General features: G+C 41.9%; 1 protein-coding gene across 3 annotated transcripts in view; it reads right to left on the bottom strand.

Moving 5' to 3' along the window:
* Cfap61 (cilia and flagella associated protein 61) overlaps positions 1-21,033 on the bottom strand; it is a 274,915-nt gene that overhangs the window by 193,369 nt on the left and 60,513 nt on the right. For all 3 annotated transcript variants that reach the window (XM_087189031.1, XM_004841158.3, XM_087189032.1), the window contains 3 exons: positions 8,289-8,380; positions 4,583-4,648; positions 742-920 (listed from right to left, as the gene is read on the bottom strand). In XM_087189031.1, the coding sequence (XP_087045157.1) occupies positions 742-920; positions 4,583-4,648; positions 8,289-8,380 (337 nt within the window). The remainder of the gene's footprint in view (positions 1-741; positions 921-4,582; positions 4,649-8,288; positions 8,381-21,033) is intronic.

Raw genomic sequence — 21,033 nt, forward strand, 5'->3', positions numbered from 1 at the left:
CTTGGACACTGTTATTGGCTCCACAATGAGCACACAGTCCAGTCAGGCCTCATGGGATACTGGCTGGCAGGCTGAGCCCTAACCAGAGTGTTCCCCTCACCAGATGTCTATGTAGACCCAAGACTGTCAGCAATCATGCCCCAAGGCTAGGGCCACCACAGAGGACCAGGATAAAGAGACAGAGAGAGAAGGCTGGTTCCTGGTTTGGTCAGCTCTAACAGAGTTCAAACCCTATTTGAAATTATCCCTACAAGTGGAATCATCCTTAGTTGTGGGAGGCAATCATTCCACCTTTCTTGCACAAAGTCAATTTCAATGGGATTTTCTGTTACAGTGGACCATCGAGTTACAACTGGCCTGACATTGAATTCCTAAGTCCAAGGGTCCACCATACTTGGAACCAAAAGACTTCAGACAAGCAGCAACCCAAATCCAAAGTCTCCAAAAAACTGGAAACTTCAGAGAATGGGAGCAGCATGTGGTCAGTTTCCAGATCCCCCGTTGTGATCCAGGGAGCCCAGACCTTTCCAGCTTTCATGCCCACATCTGTACTCCTTGCTCAAAGCTGATGGACTAGGATCTCTGGGTTGGGTCCAAGACTCCATTGTTTAAAAATTTCTTCAAGAGATTCGGATGTGGGGTCAAGGTCTAGAAAAACTGGCACTGCAAAATTTCAATGCTGACCCACCAATGTGGCCAGTGGTTTTGACCCTAACAGACCCCCTGGAGACTAGCACTTGCCTTGCCTCATACTGCTCATCGATACAAAAGAGCTGAATGCAGAACACAGTGGGGGCTCCCCTGTAGACTGGGCGGAAATAGTCAGGCTCCTCGGGCAGCAGGATGGATGCTGAGCTCCAGCGGCTGACACCATGTTCCTGCTCACCAGTGAGGGAAAGCAGACTGAGTTTATCCGTGTCCTAGGGCAGGGAGAGAAGAGGCTCCAGTGGAATCCTGTTCATTTTGGCAAGCTAATGGTGCAGTGGTTGTATCATCTTTAGATTATATTGTTCCTAGGAAGGTGACCATCTTACCTACAAACTCATTGTAAACCAGACCTAGTTTTAAAGTGCTCTTAATCAAGCCGGGCATGGTGGTACAGGCCTGTAATCCTAGCATTCTGGGAGGCTGAGACAGAGAGACCCTCTCTCAAAATAAAAAATTAGAAAAGGGCTGAGGATGCAGCTCAATGTGAAGGTCCTGGGTTCTATCTCCCATAACACACACACACACACACACACACACACACACACACAGGCACACGCACATGCACACACACACAATGTTCTTAATGAGATTCGGCATTTATAAAATGATTAAAACAAGTTCTCCCACAAAGGTCAGAAAATAAATGTTTTCAGTTGGCCTTTGATACAAGATCAATATTTTAATTACATCACTGGGTAGAGATTAGAGCACTATACTGACACCCCCCACACACATACATATATGCACACTTTCAGCCGCAAAACAGCTCTGTCCCTCAAACCATTTTTACTGTGATTTTGTGACACAAGGATTTCTAGACCTTATGACTGCTCCAGCAGTGCTGGGTTAACTGTGGTGGTGAAGTCAAAACAGGAAGGGTTTGATTTTAGGGGCACCTGGAAAGGGGTTACCCCCTGGGGAAAATGATTCATTCTGAGATCTTTCTCAGGTTCTTTTAAATCACAGTAATACATACATATGGTAAAAATTAAAAGTAATATTAGCACTAAAATTTATAGGAAATCAGCAGTCCCCCATCTCCCTCTGCCCCATTAGATAGCACTTTCAATTTTTTCATTTTGGGGGGATTCATCCATTTCTGAATAATATGCTTATGTTATTTCTTAATTCAGCAGTTTTTGGTATTTCCTACTGGATATTGCTGTGGTGGGTGGATTTAACCCTTTTACACTCCCCTCTTCCCCAATTCTATCTCCCCAGTATAATTACATCACAGTCTAGAGTTAAATCAGTACTTACATTAGTATAAGTATGTAAGTATTGTTTATGAATATGTGCTATTGCTAAACACAGTAGTATGACTCCTTTTATTCATATACTTAGTTTTTATTTGCTTGGTTTCCTATTTTTTCACATGCTTGATCAGATTTGTGAAGTGGTGGACAATATTATTTTCCAAGCAATCGGGGACCTGAGCTAATCTGTGAACGTTTTTCTACCCCTCCTCCCATCTGTCCCAGGCCTCCAGCACCCTCTTGTTCTGTGGCTCCTGCTCCTTAAGTGCTTTTCCTCACTCCTACTTTAGGCTCTTTTAGCATTGGAGCACATTTCCAGCTTCTTCAGTGGCTGTAAGGCAAAAATTCAACAACACCTGGATAAGGAGGGCACTTTGAGGGATAATCAGGGAGAGACTGGCAATGGGGAAAGGAGAGATCCCAGTGATGTTATCTGGAAGCCTCTCCTTTGGGCCTGTCAGGTTTGGGGGGGGGGGGGTGTCTAAGCCTTTGCACAGGGGCCTGAGGTATCCAGAGCAGTGGCCCCAAGGGTATGTGCACCCTCATCCCTGAACTCCCCAGGTACGCTGCCTCACTGGGTCAAGGTACTCTGCAGATGCCATTCAATTAGGGATTCTGCCATGAGGACAGTATGTGGAATATATGTGAATTCCATGAAATCATGAGTCCTCACAACAGGGAGGCAGGAGGCCAGAGTGGGGTTAGGGTTAGGGCACTCTGTGCCCAGGAATGCCACAGGCAAGGTGGCCAATCTCCCTGTCTCCTCCAGAAGGGATGAGCCCCTCCCCATGGACAGATTTCTGTATAGCAAGGCCAATTTTGAACTCCTGCCCTCCAGCACCTTAAGATAATATAGGTCTGTGCTGCTTTGAGCCACCAACTCTGTGGTGATTTGTTACAGGAGTGACACAAAACTGCAAGGCCACAGCTCTGACATGCAGAGCTCCTCCCACCTCTGTGTCCTTCTTCACTGCACCACCTCATACGGTGTGGAGAGCCTGAGCAAAGAGCTTCATCTTGATTTCTCCTGAGAACAAACACTGGGTTGCTTCCTTTGAGGTCCAGCAGATGAGCTGAGTGGCATAGATAGGGAATCTGGGGTTCTGGTCAACCCACATCAGGCTATATGCAACCCCACCCCTCACTTGCCTTCAGCCAAAGCTTCCAGTTCCCACCCACCAGTGGATACCCACACACCTTCCCCCTTCACCTTCTTGCCCGGGCTAAGTCAATGTAAACGCCTCCATCGATGTTCTTGATTCCAAATATTTTTAAAGTGCTTATCTTCCAATAACTCTTCTCTGTCTCACTCTTTGTGAATTTATGTCATTTTAGTGTTTTCTTCCAGCAGGGTCAGGAGATAAACACAAAGATGAAGCCTCGCTGTTTACCCAGATGCCCTTGGGGTACCACAGGTTCATTGGCAGGTTGGGACTACCCCTGCCCCACAGAAACTTGTTCAGACATAAAGGAACACTGGAGAAGACACCACCAACTCAGAGGTCCTTCAGAGCCAGTGCCCCAGGAATGCATCCTGCTGAGGTCGAGGGGAGATCATGAAGGACCCCCCAGACATGAAGGAGCTCCAGCTCTCTCCAAGCACAATCTGATGGCTGCACCAACCCAGCAGGCCCTCTCCCCTTCCTGGGATGTAGGCAGAGGCAGGTGCTCAGAGGGCTCTTGCTGGTGTGTAGACTCCTTAACTGTTCAGAATCTGGGCAGAAGATGAGTGCATTTGTGGCCCTTCAGCAGAGCTCCAATGTCTGTAATCAATGGTCAGTGTACATGTCCCAGGGCCACCCTGAACCTGATTGCCCAGGTCCCTTCACAGCTGACTCATGCAGTCCATTACCCATCAACAAGACCTCTAGGGTAGCTGCTGAAGAGGAAGCACTGTGTGCATCACTGTGGAGTAAAACATCTGATAGGGCAACTTGTGACTCAACATCCTAGGAGGCCTCCTGCTGCTCCTTGGGGAAGGTCAAAATCTGGCACAAGGTCCACAGAACCTACACATCCCCTCAGTCCTCCATTCCTTGGTGGGAATGCAGGGCACCTGGAGTGTACGCAGCTAATTTGACTGAGGACCACATGTGAAGGGTGGGCAGGCAGAGGGAAGCCAGGAACAGCCCCTGGAGAGGTTGTGCCCCTCTTGGCTGGAACTGGTAACTGGAGGAGCAGGCACTGGAACCTGAACAACAAGTGAAGGACACACAGTACCTTCAGGTGTGCATGGTTTGATTGTGCCTGTGTGTGTGTGTGTGTGTGTGTGTTACAACACAGAGTCCTGCAAACCTTCTCCCTCTTCAAAGTGTTTTCTCTTTCAGCAAGGGGAGGGAGAAAAGGGGTTTTTACTGAAATTATTGAAAATAATCAATTTATAAAATAAAACTTCTAGTGCAAGCTGTGCAGGGGTTGGGGGGAATGAATAAGGGATTCATCCACCATGGGATCAGGATAAGCAGAGAGGCTCTGTAGAGTGGGTCCTAAAGGAGGCACTGGGTGTGAATGGGAAAAGAGGCAGTGTCTGGAGGAGGGAAGGGTGCTCAAGACTGAGGGGTATGGGGTGAACTTGGGGGGTGGACAGTGGGCAGTCAAAGGCCCTGTGGGTACCCTACCTGCATTTCACTGGCATTTTCACTGTGGACTGCTGAGAGGAGTTCAGCTTCTTCCATGACCTTTTCCTGCAAAAGACAACAACAAGACATGAATTAACTGACTCCACAGTGCCCAGAGTTCAAGCTATAGAGTAATGAACCCTGGCTGGGAGGCCCTGGGAAGTAATGGAGCCTCAGTTTTCTCAACTGTAAAAGAGACAAAAACAGTTCTACTCCCTACGGTTGCTATGAGAATAAAATAAGGATGGAAAGGGAGAATGAAGATGGACGGATAGGTAGGTAGATAGAGTGATCCATTATGGATGATTGATAGATAACAGACAGATGTTTCGCACAGGGTGGATACCCTTCTTTGCAGCTCTTAGTTATGACACCATTATTCTTCTATGTAATTTGAGAGTTGCACTGCTTTTTCAAAAAACAGCTTCACTGAGGTATAATCAACATACAATACACTGGATATATTTAAAACGTACCTTTTTAAAAGTTATGACGTACATAGGCACCCTTAAAAATATCGCCCCCATCAAAATAAAGAGCTCGTGCATCACATCCCAAGCTTCTGTGCTGGTCTGGTCCCCACTGCTCACGACCTTGCTGACAACAGGTAAACCTTGATCTGTTCATCACTATGGATTTGTTAGTGTTTTGCGGAATTTTATAGAAAGAAAGCCATATCATAAGTGCCACTAGCAGGGGAGAAGGACCATTCTTCCAATTCTCTCAGCACATCTATTTTGAAATCCACCTGTGCTATTGCAAGTAGCAATGGCATATTCCTTCTTGTTGCTGAGTGCTACTCTGTGGTGTGGAAGCACCACATTTCCTCCACGGCCTCATCGCTGCAGGAAATGGCTGATCTTTTTAATCCTGGTCACTCTTGCAGAGGTATAGCTGTGTCTCATTGTGGTTTTAATTTGCATTTCTCTAACAACTAATGATGTGGATGTCATTTCACATGGCATGTCTTCATTTGGAAAAGGTCTGTTTCAATTTTTGTGCATTTTTATGAGGGTATTTCTTTTGTATTACTGTGTTTTGACAGCTTTAAAATATGTTATGGAAACAAGTCCATTGTCAGATATATGATTGGAAATATTTTCTCCCAGTCTGGGGCTGTCTTTCATTTTCTTAAAAATATTTCTCAAAAAGTTTTAAATCACGATGATATCTAATTTGTTCAATATGTTCTTTTATGCACTATGCTTTTGCTGTACCTAAGAAATCTTTACCTGACCCTAGGTCAAAAACATTTTCTCCTTGGATAGGTTTGGAGTTCACAATTCAGTCTCTGATCCATTTGTAGTTCATTTCTGCATATGGTGAACCATGGATTGGATTTCAAATTTTTGTATATGGATATGCAATGGGTTCAGCTCCATTTATTGAAAAGACCATCTGTCCTCTTCTGCAGGGCACCTTTGTCAAAAATCAATTATCTATAAGGGAATTTTTTATTCTATTCCATTGATCTACTTGATCTTTACACTAATTCAACACTGTTTTAATTACAAAAATAAGACTTTAGAATAAGTCTTGAAATCAGCTTATTTTCAAAGTTGTTCCAGCATATTATGAGTCCATTCTATTTCCATATGAACTTTGGAAACAATTATTTTTAATTTCCATAATCATTCCTACTGAAATTTTGATTGAGATTTTATAGAATCTAAAGATAAATTTGGGGGATTGAAAATCATCTTTAAAATATCCAGTCTTCCAGTGCATAACCATAAGATGTCTTGCCATTTATTTTATTTCTTCTTTAATTTCTCTCAGACATGTTTTGTAATTTTCAGTGTGAAAGTCTTCAACATTTTTATAAGATTCATTTCTAAATATTTCATATATTTTTACTATTATAAATGTTATTTATTTCAATTTCTGAATGTTCATTGCTATTATATTGAGATACAACTGAGTTTTGCATATTAATTTTGTATGTATTTCATAAACTTGCATATCAGTACTAATAGCTGTTAGGTGGATTTTGTACATAGGTGGTCATGTTGCCTGTAAATACAAGGCTGTTTTAATTCTTCCTTTCCAATCCAATATATATTTTTTTTGGTACCAAGGATTGAACTCAGGACCTTGCACTTGTGACGCAGGTGGTGGCACCACTGAGCTAAATCCCCGGCCCCAATATTTCTTTTAATATTTTTTTGCACTGGCTTAGGTTGCCTGTCCAACTTTGAATTGGAGAGAGTAGATATTCTCATCTTGCTCCTGACTTTACAGGGAAAGAGAAAGCACTTAGTTTTTCACCGTTAAGTATTAAGTTAGCTGTAGGTTTCTCAAAAGTAACCTTTATCAAATTAAGTTCTCTTCTATTCCTAGTTTTCTGAAGTTTTTATGAGGAATAGATGTTGAATTCTCAAGTTCCTTTTTCTGTATTCATGAGAATATATGTATGGACTTTCTTTTTTTTAGTTTATTAGTATGGTGAATTATTTTTATTGATTTCCTTATGTTTAAGTAACCTTGCATTCCCAGAATAAAACCTACTTAATTATGATGTATGACCCTTTTAGGTTTTATATATTGACTCAGTTTGATAAAATTTTTATTAGACTTTTTCCATCAATGTTCATGAAGGACAGGGATCTACAGTTGTATTTCTTGTAATGTCTTTCAAGACACCAAAGGTGAGATGACTTGAGTCCTTTTGAACTCATGGAGACATTCTACAGCCTACAGTATGGTCTAGCTTGGTAAATGTTCTATGTGTACTTTGTTCTTGTGTTCCCAACTTGTCCCTCCACCCCACCCCATGCTGCATTTCTCATTTTCTCTTTATCACTGGTTTCCCATTCTCTGGTCATGGCTGACTTTGGCATAGTTTTGGGCTGAGGGACAGGTTCTGGCCAGCTGATCAGCTGAAGGTGTTATGATAGAGGGAGACGCATCTTGGATTCGTGTGAAACTCAGGGCTTACATTATGCCAGGCTGACGATATCATCCCAGATGTGAGTCCATCTGGCTTCTTGCCCCACCCCTTCAGTGAGGTCAGCTGTAAAGGAGGGGACCTGAGTGGCCTTGTTCTTAGGAACAGAAAGGGACATACATCAAAGCCCCGGGGGAATATGTGAGGACGCAGATCCTGGGAATGTGGGCGTTTTTATGTTACTATGAACCTGTGCATTGTTATGGGACAGATGATGGCTGAATTCTGGGGCCTCTTGCCAAATCCTCTCTCATCCATCCCACAGCTAGCTCTAGACACTGCTGGTGGGGTCCCCCTTGATCAGGGCAGCAGCAGATTTAGTGCTCTATTAGCACCACACTGGCAGCAGAGGGGAAGGGGGCTTTCCCAGACCAGGCCAGGACCACAAAGCCAGCTACTGGTGACAGATGTGGCCAGGTCCTGTCATGCACAAGGCTCACGTGGGGCAGGAGCACAAGCTACCACCTCTGAGTAGCACAGGCAATGAAGTCTCTTCACAGAGTCCGGGTTTCCTAGCGAGCTTCAAGTGAGCATCTTTATGGGGTGGAGGATAAAGCAGGGTGGAGGTCCTGCAACACACCAGGGAGCCCCTGAGAGTCTGCCATGGACCTTGCACTTACCGGATGTTAGCATTGGGCGGCCTTTCCTGCACCAGGTGCTGGACCTTCTCAAGTATGACCCCACAGCAGCAGTGTCCAACCCCCATCACAAGCAGCCCTGGCCCTATCCCCACGCCAGGCACAGGGACATTCTCCTCACCTGGAAGCTCCCCGTGGCCTCCGGGGAAAACAGTCCTGAGAGTTCCTGGGCTGTCTTCTGGGAACTCTGGCTCTCTGTCCTGAGTTTGGCATCTATGAGAGAGAAAGGGGGTGAGGACAGGGCAGATGATGGGGCAGTACCATCCTAGGTTTCTAAACTGCAGGAGTCTGAAGACTTAAGTCTGGGGTGGCACCCAGAGGGAATAAGAGCCAGTCTCTGCAGCTCACACCATCCTGGCTCTGACACAGAGATCCCAGGCCAGCTAGCCCTCCACCTCCTTGCATCCACCTCTACACAATGGATGTGACTGGATCCTGCTCCAGGAGACAAAACTGGGTCTGAACCTGCTGGGGCCAGTGGCGGGGGGCGGGGGGGCAGCCTCTGCCATCGCGGGACAGCATAGCCTTTTGAGGGCAGCCCTCTTCAAGGTTCACCAATTCCTGATTATTGCCTTCCAGGACAGCAGGCTCTGATGTGATCTTAAGACAGACACAGAAAGGACCACAGTCAGCTCTGTGGGTGCCACCGATGCCAAGGATTCACAAGGGCTGCTTTCCCTTAGTGTGGAAATACTGTGGCTAGTAGCCACGAGGTTCACTTTTCTGTTTTCTAAGCAACTGGAGCTGAGCATTATTCTTTAATATGTTCTAGAAAGTCGATCAGAGTGGTCTTCGTGTGTTTAATCTGTACTAAAAATCATAAAAAGTATTCCCATTTTCTTTGAAAAGGATTTTCTACCTCCACTTCCCTACCCACTCTGTCTCTCTCTTTCCTCTCTTCTCTCTCCTCCCTCCTCCCTCCTTTCTCTCTCTCTCTCTCTCTCCCCTCTACCTTCTCTCTGCTTCCCTCCTTTCTATTTTCATGCTTTAGGAGGGCAATCTCAGAGAGACCACCATTGATCACTGTAGCATGCCCTCCTGCCCCTCTGCCTGCGCCAGTGCTGCTCTGCCGGGGGTACCCTATGACACTGGCTCTCAGCCTTTGGCCTTTAGCATAGAGCAGCCCAGGATGCTCTGCTCACACACAAGAGGGACCCTGGGACCCTGTAGCCAGCATGGTTTAATCATCCTATTGGACACGCAGGCCAGAGGCAGCCCCAGCCTCACTGCTTCCTCCCTGCCTGCTTTCCCTGATCTTCCAGCACCCACTGCGGTCACAGACCTGCAATCACCTCTCAAGCCAAATTACTGGATCAAGAATGCTTTCTGGCTCCTCTCAAAAAAGATGTAGGTGAATGGAAGAAAACAAAATTCTAAGAGAAAAATTAGATGTGCAGGGAGGCATACAGGGCACAGTCAGAGAGGCACATAAAGCTGCAGGTGCAGAGAGAATCTCATCCTGGCACAAGGGGCAGCTCTTGGGGTATGACAGGAAAATGGCCCAAGAGGACTTAGAGTCCCTCTCCTGAAGACAGAGGCTTTGGGGAAAATAAGGGCACCACATCTTGAGCTCCTGAATACGGCTGTGCCCTGCAAAATTACCCAGAGAGCCACTGTGGGGTTTCCAGCATTTCCATGATAGTAAGAGCAGCATGCTTTTCTAGGTTAATCTACTTTGTTGCTGAGATGGAACACATTGGGAAATGTATACAACTCGGTGAGTTTCTACATATGGTTACCTCAGAGAATATATAAAATGATAGCACCCAGAACCTTCCCGCCTCTCCCTACCCGGTCAATGTACCTATTCTGACTTTTAGTCAATTTCACTGAGCAGCAAACTTTGAAGGAAAAACAACTCATATCAATATATTCCTACTTTTAAATTGCACTTTATTTGAAAAAGATACTTCCTTCTTATTTTCAGTTTTAACCTTGAAGAACTACAAAAAGCCCAAGTAAAGGAAAAGCAGACCGACATGGAGCATATGTTTCTTTTATGATTAGGGTAAAATTACTAAAGAGTAAAAATTCTTAAAAGGTGAATTAGATTTGCAATGAACTAATAATCCTGGTGACTTAACTGCTCGGCAGTCTGATGTCATGGGACAATTACCAACAACAAGGACTAATTGTCTGGGCTAAACTGTCATGAGGTGTTGTGGTTTATGATTAAGCAGCTGCCACCCCTGTCCCTGGAGGTGGCTGCATTTCAGAAATATTCAAGGTGATGCTGTACCTCTCTCTCTGATGCCCCTTGGGTTTGGGAGATTTAATTAGTTAATGTTCATAACATGTCCTGAGCTCTTTGGATGTGACATATTATCCCAGGAAAAAGTCCAGGCCGTGCTTTTCTGTAACACACAATAACTGAAAACACATCCTAGGCTGCAACTCAAATTGTTATTTGATGACTTATGCCACCTATGTAGCTCAGAAGTCCCAAACTCATGGCAGATTCTAGGAGCAGAGGCACAATTTCCTGGCTCATTCCCCAAAAGTGACACCCAGTATCTTAAGTAAGGTTACTCTGAAGCTAATTAAGCCAGAGGTTCTAGCACAGGCCCCTTCCAAGACTTGGCAGCTAATGCTGCATTCATAATTTTGCATTATTACCCTTAAGGAGTGCCCAGATTATATAGACCTTATGTTCTACTAGCCTTTGGATCTTCCTTGCTCTTTATTTAATAGAAATCATGCATTTTGAAGGATTTAGGAATAAGTAATACAAATTAATAACATTTTGAAGAGAATGAAAAATAATATATTTTGAATGGTTTAGGGACAAATAACAATATATAATCTTTTATAGTTAACATATTTTAAAATCCATTAAAAATTCAACAATATTTTTCTGTTATAAAATAAACTGATCCTAAAAGACTAAATATAATAAACAAAATTTTAAGAAAGAAGAACAGACAATGGGCTAAATTTGTACTAAATATTAAGAATTACAAAGCCATGATTTCTGAGTGAGTTGTCAAGGCAGGAATAGAACAGAATAGAGTCTCAAAATACAGTCAAATCTGTATGAAATTTGATAAATGTTAATGGTGGTATTTCAAATCGGTGGGAAAAAATAAACTATAAAATACAAGCAGTGGTGTTGGCTATCCATATGAGAAAAAAATATACTTCAGCTCCTACTTCATACCAAAAATAAAAATCATTTTCAGATTCGGTTCACAAACTTAATTCATTCCACAATTCTGGGGAAGATGGCCACGGTTGTGTTTGTCACCTGAAGTGGAGTTCGTGAACAGAAGCAAAATTTTGCCAAACCGAATTGTTTGCAAAAAGAAGCATTTGTGAACCGAGGCAGCACTGTACATTATGGCCTGAAGTTTTCAAAAACCCACTTTGAAATTAACAGAAAAAAATTCGAGAGCATATCTCCATGAAACACATCTTACTCATTATTTACCACTGTGTGCCTGACAGGGCATCTGCAACTTGTTCTTCATAGAATTTTGAACTGAATAATTTCAATTGAATTTCTAGTCTTTGCTCCAAGGAAGCAGGGGAAACACTTCCTTTGAAATACAGATGTCATAAAGAAAAATACTGACATATTTACCACACCAAAATATAAAAGGTCTGTCCAAAAAACCCTAGACACACATGGAGAAAATACTTGCAGCACATGTAACAGACCAGTAATTGAATTCTAGGAAACAGAGATCATACCCAAGCAAGGGAAATGAATGGCAAGGAAATGCAAGTGGTTGATAAACATGTGAGACATGTTCAACCTCAACAAAACCTGGAGAAGAAAATGAAGCAATGGTGTCTCCTTTCATACTGCTCATATTGGCTAATGGAAAAGACTGAAGCATTGAATACTGGGCAAGTGGGAGGAGTTTGGAAGAAAGGCCACTGGCCTGCACATGTTTAGTGACAATGCAAGTGCTCTCAAGCCCAGTAACAGCGATTCTGGAAATACAGCCAGTGGGCAAGGGGTCCAAGGAGACATGCACACGTGTGTTCATTGCACCATCACTTGCAATAACAAAACAGTGCAGGCAAACTCAAAGTTGACCAAGAACGAGTGAGGCACATCCCACACAGGGAATGCTGTGCACAGGGTGAAAGGAAGTGCCCTCTACCTATGCATATTAACATTACTAGATTTCATGCAAATGAAAACAACGCTGAGATTCCACCTCACTCCAGAAAGAATGGCTGCTATCATGAAATCAACCAATAACAAATGCTGGCGGGGCTGTGGGGAAAGAGGAACCCTTCTCCACTGCTGGTGGGAGTGTAGACTGGGGCAACCATTGTGGAAATCAGTATGGAGATACCCCAAAGAACTAGGACTGGAAGTCTCATTTGACCCAGCTATTCCCCTGCTGGGGATCTTCCCCAAAGAATTAAAAGAATCATACCACAGTGATATATGTGCACCCATGTTCATAGCAGCACAATTTGTAATAGCTAAAACTTGGAAATAGTGGAAATATCTATTGACTGGAGACTGGATAAAGAAAATGTGGGGTTTTCTTTTATAAAATGGAGTACTACTCAGCCATAAAAAATGAGAAATTAGAGACATTTGTAGCTAAATGGATGCACACTGAGGCGATACTCTTAAGTGAAATAAATGGGACACACATGTATAAATACCAAATAGTTTCTGTAGTGTGAGAAACAGAAAGTATAAATAAGGACTAAAAGGTATAATAGATAATGTGAAATAGGAAGAAAATGTACAAAGGGGAAGGGGAAGTGGAAGGGGTAGGGGAAAGGAAAGAAGGGAATGGAATTAATATGAGAAAATAAAAAATGGAAACAAAGTCTTTGTGAATAGGGAGGGATGGAGGGGTTAAAGGGAGGGCAGGGGAAGGGGGAAAAATAAGAACCGAGAGAGATTATGTAAAGGTGTAAATTTCCAATGATGAATGTCATTATATTGTATACCTAAAATGTACCAATAAAAATTTTTTTTAAAAAAAACCATTACTAGATCTCAAACAGCTGAGCAGAGGAACATACTGTACAACCTGGTGACACCATTTATGTCCCCCATCCAAAAAAATCATATCACTGCCACAAAAAGATAGTGTTTTACTATGAATAAATAGACTTCACATAAAATTAGAAAAAATGTCTGGCAGGATACTAAGTACTAACACATTAAAGTTATAACAGGTGGTATTTCTGGGGAGTTCAGAAAGAAACACAATTAGAAGGTGATCAGAGTCCACAAGTAGGGCCTTCCAGGCTGCTGTTTGCTGCTCCCAGCCCAGAGGAAGGGGCCACCTTTCCAATACTCCCAGCCCAGAGGAGATGAGCCACACGGGCACGAATAGCATCCCCCACCTGCTGTCGAAATGAGAAGACATGTAAACAAGTCTCAAAACCAAACTTCCAGATCATCTACAGCAACCCCAAAGGGAAATGAGATGCAACATTATGATACTCAACAACCTGGACTCCCTGAACTGGCAACAAAAGAGGACCTGGAAAAAATGAAATCAGAAATAATTTCTCAGATAACAGCAGAGATTGTGCTCATAGTGTAAGACAAGATTAATAAATCTAGAGAGGAGCTGAAGAACATGATGGGATTCCAACACAGGAAAAAAAGGGAATCCATAAAAAAGATTTCCAGGAGATCAAAAACTGCACTGAAAGTCTACACAGCAGAATGAGCCAATGTGAGGACAGAATTTCATATACAGAAGATAAGACTGCAATTAGCTATCAGGAAAAGAAAAATTGCTTCAAAATTGTAGGGGGCCACAAGAAATCAATCCAGCAGCTGCGAGACAATGCAAAGAAGAATAAGATAAAACTGATTGGAGTCAAAGAAGAATCAGGAGAGAGTGCAGATGACATAAAAAAAAACTGTTCACAAAAGTAATGGCAGAAAACTTCCCAAGCAAGGGAAAAGAACTTGACATACAGATAAGTGAGGCATATAGGACTCCAACTAGCCTTGATCAAAAAAAATCTACACATAGGCATATAATTGTTAAGATTCCAGAAACTCAACAGAAAAACAAAGTTCTACAAGCACTTAGAGAAAAGAAACAAATCACATACAAAGGAAAACCCATCAGAATCACAGCAGACTTCTCAACAAAAACCCTCAAGGCAAGAAGAGCTTGGAGTGACACATTTCAAGCCCTAAAGGAAAACAGCCTCCAATCCAGATTGATGCACCCTGTAAAACTATCTTTCAAAATTGATGGAGAAATAAGATACTTACATGACAAAGAACACCTTAGGAACTTCATGAATACCAAACCAGAACTCCAAAAAATTTTAGACAATATCCTAGGAACAGACAATGAGGATCACAACCCCAGGAAGCACAGCAGAATGAATCCATCAGGTGCAACAAGAAATTAAATGTAAAGGAGGAGAATCCAACAAAAAGAAAAAGTCAAGACAATGATAAGTGAATACGTATCAGTTATAACCAGCAATGTTAATGGTCTCAATGCACCAATCAAAAGAAATAGACTAGCAGAATGGGTCAAGAAGCAAGAACCAACAATATGCTGCATGCAAGAAACACACTTAATTCAAAAAGAGACTCATAGATTGAAAGTTAAAGAGTGGAAAACAATACTCCATGCGATAGGAACCCCCCAAAAAGGAGGAGTAGCTATCCTCTTGGCAGATCAAGTGGATTTCAAACCAACACTGATTAAGAGACATGAAGAAGGACACTACATCCTTGTAAAGGGAACAATCCAAGAGGAAGAGATGACAATCATAAATACCTATGCACCAAACACTAGTGTGCCCAACTATATAAAACAAATACTAATGGACATGAAAACTCATATATGCACTAATACAATTGTAGTAGGGGACCTCAATGCCCCACTGTCACAAATAGATCAACTACACAAAAAATAAGTAATGAGATACTAGAACTCAATCGAACTCTTGAACAAATGAACTTAACAGATGTTTACAGAGTGTTCCTCACCGCAAAATCAGAATACACATTCTTTTCAGCTGCACACAGGTGGTTCTCCAAAATAGACCACATACTAACTCATAGAGCATGTTTAAGTAAATGCAAAGGAACTGAAGTTCTCCCCTGTATATTATCAGACCATAGTGCGAGGAAATTAGAGATCCATAGCAAAAGAAACTCAAAAAATTTCATAAATACATGGAAATTGAACAACACACTTCTGTATAACCAATGGGTCAAGAGGAAATTAAAGAAGAAATCAGGCAGTTCCTACAATTAAATGACAATGACAAAACAACATATTGGAATCTATGGGACACAATGAAAGCGGTATTACATGGGAAATTCATAGCAGCGAATATTCATATTAGGAAAACAGAGCAAGCCCAATTAAACAACCTGATGTTGAACCTCAAGCTTCTAGAAAAAGAAGAGCAGGACAACACCAAAGCTCATACAAGGGAGGAAATTATAAAGATCAGAGGAGAAATCAATGCAATGGAGACTAAGAGAATGATACAAAAAATTAAAGAAGCCAAGGGTTGGTTCTTCAAAAGATTCAACAAAATTGACAAACCCTTAGCCAACTTTATCAGGAAAAGGAAAGAAAAGGGCCAAATCCATGCAATTAGGAATGAAAAGGATGAAATTACAACAGACCCAGCAGAAATCCAGAGGATCATCAATACCTACTTCCAGAACCTATACGCCAATAAGATGGACAACACAGAAGAAATGGACAGATCCCTAGATACATATGAATTACCAAAGTTGAATGAGGAAGACCTAAAAATTCTAAACAACCCAATATCAACCAATGAAATTGAAAATGTAATTAAAAACTTACCAATTAAGCCCAGGTCCAGATGGCTTCACTGCTGAATTCTACAAGACATTTAGAGAGGAACTGCTGCCACTACTGTTTAAACTCTCCAATGAAATTGAAAGAGAAACAATACTCTTGAATTCATTCCTGGAAGCAAGCATCACCTTGATCAACAAAGTAGAGAAAGACCCAACCAAAAAAGAGAACTATAGGCCAATCTCACTAATGAACATAGATGCAAAACTCCTTAATAAGATACTGGCAAATAGAATGCAGAAGATCATCAAGAAGATTGTACACCCTGATCAAGTGGGATTCATCCCAGGCATGCAGGGATGGTTCTACATACACAAGTCAATCAATGTAATACACTACATCAATAGAGCCAAGGACAAAAACCATATGATTATCTCCATAGATGCAGAAAAAGCATTTGACAAAATCCAGCATACATTTATGATAAAAACCCTACAAAAAATTGGAATAGATGGTCTCTCCCTCAATCTGATAAAAGCCATCTATGAAAAACCAACAGCCAGTATCGTACTAAATGGTCAAAAACTGAAATCATTCACACTAAAATCAGGAACAAGACAAGGATGTTCACTATCACAACTCTTGTTCAATATAGTTTTGGAAACATTAGCCATGGCAGTTAGACAAGAGAAAGAAATAAAAGGAACAAAGATAGGAAATGAAGAAGTCAAACTGTCATTATTTGCAGACGACATGATACTCTATATGGAAGACCCCAAGAACTTAACCAAAAGTCTTCTAGACTTAATAACAAAATTCCGTAGAGTAGCTGGACAAAAGTTCAACACACAAAAATCCATAGCTTTCCTCTACATGAACAATAGACTCACTGAGACAGAAATAGGGCCAACAATTCCTTTCACAATAGCATCCAAAAAACTGAAATATGTAGGAATCAACCTAACAAAAAAAATCAAAAACTTCTTGACTGAATACTATAGCACTCTGAAAACAGAGATTGAAGACGATATCAGAAAATGGAAAGACATCCCCTGCTCCTGGGTAGGAAGGATCAACATAGTGAAAATCGTCACACTTTCAAAACTACTATATAGATTCAATGCAATCCCAATTGAAATCCCAGGAGCATACTTCACAGACCTTGAGAAAACAATACAAAACTTCATTTGGAACAAGAAGAGACCCAGAATAGCAAAAGCAATTCTAGGCAACAGAGACATGGCAGGGGGTATCACAATCCCCAACTTGAAACTATACTACAAAGCTACTGTGATTAAAAACAGCATGGTACTGGCAAAGAAACAGACTTGAGGACCAGTGGAACAGATTAGAAGATGCAGAAACAATGCCAGACACACTCAGCCACCTCATCTTCAATAAAGGAGCCAAACACCCTCACTGGAGGAAAGATAGCCTTTTTAATAAATGGTACTGGAAAAATCGGGTTTCAACATGCCAAAGATTATAACTAGACCTATATCTCTCCATGCACTAAATTAAAATCAAAATGGATTAAAGATCTAAATATGAAAATAGAAATGCTGAATCACCTGAAACAGAGGTTAGGTAGAACTCTTGAAGACATCGGTGTAGGAAACGATTTTATGAACAAAAACTCAGTTGCCTGTGAACTAGCACAATCAACAAGTGGGATATCTTATTAAAAAGATCCTGCACAGCAAGAGAAATCACCAGCAGTGTGAAGAGACAACCCACATTGTGGGAAAAAATCTTCACCTGCTGTTCCTCAGACAAAGGCCTACTATCTCGAATCTATAAAGAACTTAAAAAGATCAGACCTCCAAAATTTAAAGACCCAATCCAAAAATGGGCATCTGAAATGAACAGACATTTCTCAGACAAAGAAGTAGAAATAGCAAATAAACATATAAAAAAATGTTCAACATCACTGGTCATTCGAGAGATGCAAATGAAAACAACGCTGAGATTCTACCTCACTCCAGAAAGAATGGCTGCTATCATGAAATCAACCAATAACAAATGCTGGTGGGGCTGTGGGGAAAGAGGAACCCTGCTCCACTGCTGGTGGGAGTGTAGACTGGTGCAACCACTGTGGAAATCAGTATGGTGATACGTCAAAGAACTAGGACTGGAAGTCCCATTTGACCCAGCTATTCCCCTGCTGGGGATCTTCCCCAAAGAATTAAAAGAATCATACCACAGTGATATATGTGCTCCTATGTTCATAGCAGCACAATTTATAATAGCTAAAACTTGGAAATAGCCAAATGCCCATCAACTGGAGACTGGATTTAAAGAATGTGTTTTTTTTTATAAAATAGAGTATTACTCAGACATAAAAAATGAGAAATTGGAGACATTTATAGCTAAATGGATGCACATTGAGGCGATACTCTTAAGCGAAATAAATAGGACACACGTGCAAATACTGAATAGTTTCTCTAGTGTGAGAAACTGCAAGTGTAAAAAAGGACTAAAATGTATAATAGATAATGTGAAATAGGAAGAAAAGGGGCAAAGGGGAAGGGGAAGTGGGAGGAGTAGGGGAAAGGAAAGAAGGAGAGGGATTTAATATGAGAAAATGGAAACAAAGCCTTTGTAAATAGGGAGGGCTGGAGGGGTTGAAGGGAGGGCAGGGGAAGGGAGAAAAATGAGAACCAAGAGAGATGATGAATATCATTATATTGTATACCTAAAATGTACCAATGATTAAAATGAATAATTGATAATGCAAAATAGGAAAAAAAGGTCCAAAGGGGTAGAGGAAGTGAGAGGGGTGGAGGAAAGAAAGAAGGGAAAGAAAAAATGATGAGAAATGGAAAAAATGGAAACAAAGTCTTTGTAAATAGGGAAGGGTGGAGGGGTGAAAGGAGTGCAGGGAATGGGGCAAAAGTAAGTACCAAAATACATCCTGTAAAGGTACAAGTTCCCAATGATAAATGTAAATGTACTGTATACCTAAAATGTATCAGTAAAAGAATTTTAAAAAAAAAGAAGGTGATGAAAAGGGACTTGACCTTAATGGTTTCATCCTAATTTTTTAAAGGCAATTTCCTACATCCGATTTAAAAATTTTTAAGTATGTAATTATAAAAGTAAATATCTTCAAAATATTACAAAAGGATCATTTTTGTTTAGTATTCTAATATTACAATTTCAGAAAAGACTGAGAAATGAATTAAAGGCATTCAGTTTTAAGAGGAGGAAAGACGAAAGATTAGAGATTCAGTTTAAATCATTTCAATTTAAAGTTCCATGAAGAGTAAGGTGCAGGCACCACGTTGGGTACACAGAGGTAAATAATGAGTAAGATGTAGACCTTTCTCCAAGAGGCTCCCAAGCCAACAGTGTGCAGGGCAACACACACACACACCCCTAACTACTGAGAACTGTGAGACAAGAGGTTTGGTCATTTAAAAATACATATCCCACACCTCAGTTGTGAGACAGTAACATTCCAGGTGCCAGGATTCAGAGCAGACAGGCTGAAGACAGCAGAGTCAGCAGTCAGTGGGAAACAGCCCAGTCAGGACAGAGGGCTTCAGGAGAGCCCAGGAGAAAACAACAGACAAAGGGAACCATGAGCCCAGACTACCCTCTCAGGGAGTTTCACTGGAGAGCGCAGAGGTCCTTATTTCTCTACATGCTTCTCTTCCTTGGTTGGCCCCCTACCCCTCGGAGTCTTCTCTGTACTTGTGTTCAATGCCTATGTCTGCTGCTCTAACAAATTACCGCTCTCTGTGAGGCTTAAAATGATAGAAATTTAACCTCTCACTATTCTGGAGAAGGAGCTACAAATCAGTGCCCTGGGCTGACATTAAGGCACAGCAGCCCACGCTTGCCCCAGAGGCTCGGGAAAGAACCTGTTCTTGCTCCTTCCTACTTCGGAGGCTGTGACATCCTTGATGTGGGGACACAGCCCTCCAAGCTTTGCTTCCATGATCACACTGCCACTTCCTCTGCTGCCTGCATAACTGTTTCCTCCTGAAGACACTGCAGTAGCTTCTAGGGACCCTCAGATAACTAAGCAGCATCTCACCTCAGAATCCCCAGCCACTTTTACAGAGACCTTTTTGTAAACATAGGATAACAATTCCAAGTTCCAGAGAACAGGATGAGGACTTCTTCGGGAGGTAGTTTTTCATTGTATCTCAGCAGGCACCTGTAGGGGACTGAATGCAGTGTGTTCATCCAAGTGCATGCTCAGAAGGCCAACCTGTGCAGGTCAGAAATCACAGCCATCACTGGGTGTGGTGGCACATGCCTGTAATCCCAGCACTCAGGAGGCTGAGGTAGGAAGATCACCATGAGTTCAAGGCCAGCCAGGCCAGCCTGGACTACATAGTGAGTTCAAGACTAGCCTGAACTAGATAGCAAGACTGTCTCAAAAAACAAAACAAAACAAACAAGAACCAAGAAATAATTCATTCACTCTTATTAATCTCATCTCACAACATGGTTCTGGCACCCACCCGGATTCTGAAATCATCCCTGATATTTTCCTTCTCTGCAGCCCTCCTTCCTCTTAGTAAAACAGTAAGTTCCATCCATGGTCCACTAGATTTCCCAGGTCCATCCCATAGTCACTGCTCTGGTTCACTCCTTCCTCACCTCTTTCCAAAACAACCTATGGGAATTCTTATTGTGAGCTGCAACCTGACTGTGTAACACTCTAACAAAGGTGCCCATGCAGAACAGGTGAAATAGGATGGGATCCACACACCTGCATCCTCCCTCTCCTGCCTCTCTCCTCCTTGAACTTGTGCTTCTCTCTACAAGCACAGTAGCTAAAAATCTCCTCATTTTGTACACTTGGTTCCTTCTGGCAGGAAAATAAGTCTGCTTATTCATCTAGAATGCTCTGGTTTGATTTTGAAATTTTGACTCAAAAAGTTTTTTTTTTTAAATGAAGTCAGTGCTGATGTTCCCAAGACAACTTAGTTGTGATTCTGCTATGGTTCCAACACAAAGTTCTATCCTTACACAGAGTTATATTCTGAATCTGTTGTGCATGTTTATCTTGCCATTGGATGATATTAAACTCACCATGTACTAGACTAGGTGCCTAAAGTCTAATAAATGGGATACACTCTGAGTTTGCAGAATGACTAAGTGAAGAGC

The sequence above is a fragment of the Heterocephalus glaber genome, unplaced genomic scaffold (assembly GCF_053883595.1).
Source record: "Heterocephalus glaber isolate CG9 unplaced genomic scaffold, H.glaber_assembly_v1.0 deba00001532, whole genome shotgun sequence".
Lineage (NCBI taxonomy): Eukaryota > Metazoa > Chordata > Mammalia > Rodentia > Bathyergidae > Heterocephalus > Heterocephalus glaber.